Consider the following 6,747-nt stretch of genomic DNA (forward strand, 5'->3'; position numbering starts at 1 on the left):
TCGTGACTGCTGCCTGTTCAAGGACAGACGTGTTGGTCACATAGTCAGTCCAGTGGATGTTTAGAACTATACGGAGGCAGCGCTGATGGAAGCGTTCTCAGAGACACAAGTGGTGCCGGTAAATGACCCATGATTCAGATCCATACAGAAGAGTAGACAGTACAATGGCTCTGTAAACGCTGATCTTTGTACTTTTCTTCAGGTGTTTGTTTTGCCATACTCTTTTATGGAGTTTACCGAGAGCTCTGTATGCCTTAGCTAACCTGTTGTCTATCTAATATAGTAGCTGTGTGCTATAAAAACATAGGATCAGTATTTGGAGAGGGTCAAGAACAAAGGATTTTTTGAGTATACTGAGTCCGGGAATAAAACTGTAGGGCATTTCCCAAACACTTTGTTATTCACTGTGTTATTAATTAAGAACTACTCTGTATTGAAGCTTTAGCTTTTATTTGTTTGTTTACTGTTTTCAAAAAACATGGAACAGACAACATCGCTAGTAATGATGGGTGGTGTGAAACAAAAGCACTGTGTCTGTAGACCTGTAAAGAAGAAGGTAAGTAGGGAGGAAATGAAGAAAAATGAGTTCTAGAGCAGCCATGATCAACCCCTGAGTTTCATGGACCAAAGATGTGCCTTGATTTTTACTATCAAGCCAGAACTGATACTCTGCACCAGCACAATACGTAAAGATTTTGCTGTGCTGGATGTTATGGTACCCATAACTAATTTTTTGTGTGTCCAGCATTATGCTTTTTAATCAGACTTCGTAACATCTCCTAGGCTGTTGTCCTTGGTCCCAAGCAGTCCACCACCTCTCATACCACCTTCTTCCCTGCCACAGGCACACTGCATCTTTCTTGCTACACCCAGATGGTGGTTTTAATGAAATTAGTTACATAATTATTTATAAGGTTGTACACCTGTTGATTTCTATTCTTCATCAGTTATAACAGAACTGTAATCAGGATATCAGAGACTTCAAATGTCAGAGTAGATGATTATTGTGAATTGTTCTAGTCTTTTAACCTCTGGACATCAAACTTCCATGTGCTAGAATCAGTCATAAATTTATATGAACACTGCAGTGCTACCTACTCTCATTGGAAATAAAAGCAGAATTTCATCCCTTTACACATTTATGATTAGGTTATTATAATGTACGTTTAATATACATACAATATACAGATAACACACACATCCTGAATATTGTAATGTAGGTTATTAATAGTGTGCAAGTATTGCAACCTTAATGGGTCCATAACATTTAGTGTCAGTGTTGATGGTGTAAAAGTTAGCTCACAGGTTTTCTGACCTTTTTTTGTTAGTAGTATTATATTAAGATTATTTTTAACTTCTTTATGTATTTAAAAGAGCATTAAAATAACAGGAACTCATGACTTTTTGCTTATAAAAACCCTAACACTGTTTTTAAATAACATAGATCAGATCTGATTATTCTTTAGCTGTGCATTGGTTGCGTCTATGCTTAAGTTTAATGTGTGTATGCATACGTAGATATGTCCAAAATGCATATTCTGACATTCTTTCACTCCTGAAATCTATCAACATTGCACTGGCTTGATGCACCTTCCTTTTATTTTTCCTACTTACTTCAAAGAATAGTAGAAAACCAAACACCACTACTACCACATGGTGTCACTCTATTCCCTGGAATGAGCAAAGTTCCATTTTCCTGGAATTCCTGCTAGCATCAGCTGCTTCAAAAATAGGAGAGTAAATAAGAACACCTCTCTCTCCTTTCTTTAAGAAAGTTTGTACTCTAAAAGGAAAAGGCTGAAACGGCTTGGAAAACGTACTGGGCTTTTGTCTGCAGATCTGGCATCCCTAGGATGTCTGCATTGCAGGACAAAAGAATCCTGGATGGATTTTGCACAAGCTCAGGCTCACTCAGCCTAACCTGGTGAGGGGACGTGAGGGCTGTGGGGTGCCTGTAGATCATCCCAGCCCTACAGCCAGGATGTCCAGCCATTATATGTGGAGATAAGACACTGTAAGTGTGAGCTATGGCTTCTTGAAATTGCGCTGTTATCAGGAAAGTTAAAGTAACATTTTATTTTACTGCCAATAAACCCCTTTAGAGATCTTGCACCCTCATGAAAGTCCAGTATGACCTTTCTGTGTTTTGCTGTTCTCCACCTAAACTGGATTTTGGCCCTTCGCATAAGAGCAGCTCTTGCACGCTGGATTTAGTATTGTCAAGCAGTATGAAGAATCTCAGTTCTTTGCACTAGAAGTATGTGACAAATGCCAGAGAGATGTCGAGACATAACACAGAAACAAGCCCCTTGAAAAACATTTCTAAGCTCCTCAAAAGACAGGTAAAATACAGGAATGTTTGTTTGATATGTATATACCTATAAAGAACAGGCTGATCCTTTTCGTTAGATTACACAGAAATCCCAAAGAATTACTAAAACTTTTACAGTAGCTTATCTTCCCCTTCCTCCCCCCTTAAGGTTTGCTAGATTATCTGCTGATCCCATTACTTTGTGTTTCTAATAATAGATATAGGAAGTAGGAGAAATGATAACGGTACCACTGTTGCAGGAAGGCTACCTCCTTCACAATATAATCCACCCTCACCACCACCTCCACCAGCAACTACACTTCAGCTGGAAGGCATGGTAAGCATGTTCCTGGAACAGAACTGTATTTGCTAGAAATGAAACTGAACTTCCTTGCTTGGAGCTTTTTGGAGAGAGTCAAAGTGTAAAAGGAAATCTGTGGGTGTGTTCAGATTGTAAAAATGAAGTGACTGGAGCACAGCTGCTGTGACTTGTACTTTCATTAAGCTTTGCTTTTTATTTTAGTGAAAACGCATTACACTAATGAAGGCAAGGTCACTACAATAAGCAGAATTAGTTCTCCAAGGTTCTTTATGTAAAAAACCTGTTGAGTTTTTCTTTAAAACACCTAAATATAATGTACTCTGAAAAGAAGAAAAATTGGCTTGACTTAAGGCTTCTTTTTTAGGGGTCTAACACATATAGGCACAGAGGGAACTTGATATATTGTCCTGTCATGTCAGCCTACCAAGATCATTATCCAGTAGCTTGGTTGTTCTGGACCTGCCCTGGAGTCATCCTGAAAACATTGCCACTGTAAAACCATTTTATGCTGAAATGTAGGTTAAAACAAAGGTGTGTGTGCCTCTCTCCTTATTTATTGTTCTAGTAGTGACAAATGCTATTCACACCATTTCTACGATTTTTAGACAAGTGATTTTAAATTAGCCAGTAAACAGTAACTAAAAAGATAAAATATCTGCAAAGGCATTAAAATTAGAAGGTTAATTAGAATAGTAAAAAACCTGACTTTCTAAAGAGTAAAATTTTATTTTCTAGGAAGTTATACTCATTCTTTGTAAACTCTGGTTTTATTCACAGTTTTCTAGCCACCTTAGTCATGCAAGCACTTCTCAGACCAGGCTAGATTCTGATTCTCCAGTAATCATCACTAGCACAGCAACAGGATCTGGTGTGACATCAACTCAAAAACTGGTAACAAGCTAAGATTAACTTTTTTTTTCCTATTTTAAGACAGTTATAACAAGTATTAGTTTGGATTTTGTCATTTCTGCATTTTTCAGAGCAACACAGGTATGTAGTTGAGGACACTGCTGTAGAGTTTAAATAGCTGTGTGAAGACACTAGCTGGCAAATGCTCGTTAATGTTACATAAACCCATGTATGCTAAGAGCAGTTTTAAATTAATTTTGGAGGTGAGGAGGCAGAAGTGTAGCAAAATAAGGAACAGAAGAATGCATGTACACTTACATGTAGTGCAACTGGTGTTTGACTTGATACCCTTTTGTTATGGAAAGAGTATGCTTTGCTTCATTATCCTGCTGTTTGAAATGTTTTCTCATTCCCTTTTCTGTACTAACTCCTCTCCTTTCTTCTCCCCATGTGACACAGTTTGCTGTCAGAGAGAGATGCAGCGTTATATGCGTGGAAGTTTTTTGTATCTGCTCTGTCCTTGCTAGACAGGCTTTCCACAGTGAAGTACTTTCAGCTATCACTTGAGTATGCAGTCAGTGAGCAAAGCAAAGCTATCCATGCTGCTTGATTTTTGTCAAATTAGCCTTGCTCCCCTCAGGACAGAAGTCATTTCCCTGAAATGCTATCTCATACTTAGCATGGAAAAAGATGGTTGCAACTAGGTGGAGCAAATTCAGTCCTGTGTCACATAAGTGCACTACCTGCAACATCACGTGGTCTGTTTAGGCACCTGGCAGATAAAACTAAGCAAAAATATTAGAGCACTGTAAATATTGTGGTTAGCATTTTTTACCAACTAGTGTTTAATTTACTTATAGCCCATGGCAAAAGTGATAACATCTGCTCAGCAGAAAGCAGGAAGAACAATCACTGCTCGTATCACAGGCAGAGCTGATATGGGACAAAAATCCAGAACTTGTGGGAGTTTAGCAGTGATGGGAGTTGCTCCACCCATGAGTTCAGTCATTGTTGAGAAACATCATCCAGTCACTCAGGTAAGTCAGAATTCTCTTTGTTACAGTATTCCTATTACAATATGTTTGGTAGTAGTTTAAAGAAATATAATATTGTGAAGAGGTATTAGACAAAACTCAGACTTGAGTCCTGTTTAAAATAGCAAACAGTACTTGCTGTCTTTGGGCTGGGTAGAAGGCTCTGCTGATGAGATTGCCACTTTAATATATTTATCTTGTTTCTGTAGTAATTATTTCACAGGTATAGTAGTCTCGTTTCTCTTTCTTAGCCACCTCTTCCATGAGAAGTACTCAGTTGATCCAGCAAGGTTTGGTGTCCTCACCATGTCACCACAGTTTAAAGATGAGTTATGGTACAGAGCAGGAGGAGTGACCGAAGCAGAGGTGGTAGAGGTATAGACTCACCTGACACGCTGAGCAGCAAATGCAAAGAGGGAAAAAGTAAAACCCTTGTCCAGAGGCAATCAAATTAGTCAAGTCTGCTGCTTGTTGTATTTTTGAATCCTATTCCCTGTTTTTATCATGAAGGATAAATATTGCATTCATAGGGTATGGAAGCAATATACAAGAGCACTATACAAGTGGCCCAAATGGCCTAGGTGATCACTAGACATATAGACCAGTCTGAGCAAAAAATGCTTTTACCTGGAGGTATAGGGAATGATTGAAGATACTTTTTGTTATATTTTAACGTCTAAAATAGCAACTGAGTTTTCTCTGTGTTACCTGAAAGTCCAGTTTCTTTTCAGTGATACAACCAGAGCAAGCAGAGCTACTTCATGTCCCTTAATCTGGCTGGAGTTACTGGTAGCTGTGTGAGGGATGTTCTGCTTTCCCCCATTTCCTGCAGTGACTCAGAGCACTGTGGCAGGCTGCATGCAGCTTTCTAGAAATTGGCCTCCTAAGCAGAAATTCATAATTAAATTGTATGTCCTTAGGGGATTAGAGGCTCAGTGTGATAATTATTTCATTAAGAACAATTTCTGAATTCAGAGTATGTGACTAGTGGGACAAGTAATGTACCTAAATACTGTATCAAAAACTGAAAATGTACATTCTGAAAATGTAATAAATGTGACAGCCCCACCTCAAGATATATTTCTGTATACTCTTTCTGAAAATAAATGCCTAAGTGGAAGACAGATTGAAGTATTCCTCTTGAGTTAATCTGAGAAGGAAGAGAGTTTGCCTTGATTAAAAGTAGAATGACTACTGTTTATTACACGAAGGTGGCTAGTTTTTTGTGCAGAAAATTAATTGTTGATAAAATTGCAAAACTTTCCCAAAAATTTCAGAGACCTTTCAGAGGCTTCCTCATAGCAAATAATAAGCTTCAAAAGGAAAACTGGCATGGTTAAATTAGCACTACAGAGAAAAATTCTGAACAATTTGGTAAAAAAAAAAGAACAAAAGAACCAACCTTAAAATGAGATAGAGATGATAAAAGCTAAAGATAGCTAGTTAAAAGTTTAGCACTTGGCATTCTAAAAACTGTATTACAGGTAAGAAAGGAAAAAAGTTACTCATTCTGTTAAAGTAACCCTTTTTTTTCCAATTTGGTGAGTGTATTTCAGTTTGCTGGATTGCAAATCTTTGTTTAAACTACAGCTCAGCTGGGGCTAATTTAATGGGATTTTTTTGGTACCATTAAGTGTTTTGATGTATCTAATTACTTTTCAGCAAACCGTATCGCAAGCCACTGCTGCCAAATATCCTCGAACTGTGCTCCATTCTTCTGGTTCTACCACTGCGAGACCTGCAGGACAAGCTGGGCGAATGCTTCAGGGCCAGACCCATACTAGTGTTCAGTCAATAAAAGTTGTTGACTGAGTGAATATCTTTATCACCGATGGGGGTTTTTATCAAGGTACCTCCTCCCAGTCTTTTCAGATTTGATGTAATAGGGCCTAAAGGACATATCATGTTTTTACCCTTTGCTAAAAAAAGTTGTTTGTTTTTTTTTTAATGTAAAAGTGCTTTTGTAGTAACATCTGGAGGGGAAAAAAATTTGAACTGTTGCTTTACCTCCAAACTACTTGAGAACTTATTTTATTAAGATATACCCTTTCTATTTAAGGAATCTTTTGCACACTTTTAAATAAAGGATACAACTTGATTTTGTCTGAATCTCTTTGTTTAGTTCCAATGATACTAGCATCTGTGTTCAAGAGAAAATTAAATTTATTTTTGTTACAAATGCTTTTAGTTGCTTATACAGGTAAGTGTAGTTGATATGCACCTTAATTATA

The 6,747-nt window shown here is 37.7% G+C and overlaps 1 protein-coding gene across 8 annotated transcripts in view; it reads left to right on the forward strand.

Moving 5' to 3' along the window:
* The window catches only part of POC5 (POC5 centriolar protein), a 28,812-nt gene that overhangs the window by 19,733 nt on the left and 2,332 nt on the right, over positions 1 to 6,747 (forward strand). For 5 of the 8 annotated variants that reach the window (XM_050329150.1, XM_050329155.1, XM_050329149.1 and 2 more), the window contains 4 exons: positions 2,530 to 2,648; positions 3,411 to 3,524; positions 4,343 to 4,519; positions 6,179 to 6,604. In XM_050329150.1, the coding sequence (XP_050185107.1) occupies positions 2,530 to 2,648; positions 3,411 to 3,524; positions 4,343 to 4,519; positions 6,179 to 6,328 (560 nt within the window). In that variant the 3' untranslated portion in view covers positions 6,329 to 6,604. Of the gene's footprint in view, positions 1 to 2,529; positions 2,649 to 3,410; positions 3,525 to 4,342; positions 4,520 to 6,178; positions 6,605 to 6,747 lie in introns of those variants that run through there. The other 3 variants (XM_050329151.1, XM_050329152.1, XM_050329154.1) reach the window with 2 other exon arrangements.

This window comes from Myiozetetes cayanensis, unplaced genomic scaffold, assembly GCF_022539395.1.
Source record: "Myiozetetes cayanensis isolate MyiCay16 unplaced genomic scaffold, myiCay2020 scf4, whole genome shotgun sequence".
Classification (NCBI taxonomy): Eukaryota; Metazoa; Chordata; class Aves; order Passeriformes; family Tyrannidae; genus Myiozetetes; species Myiozetetes cayanensis.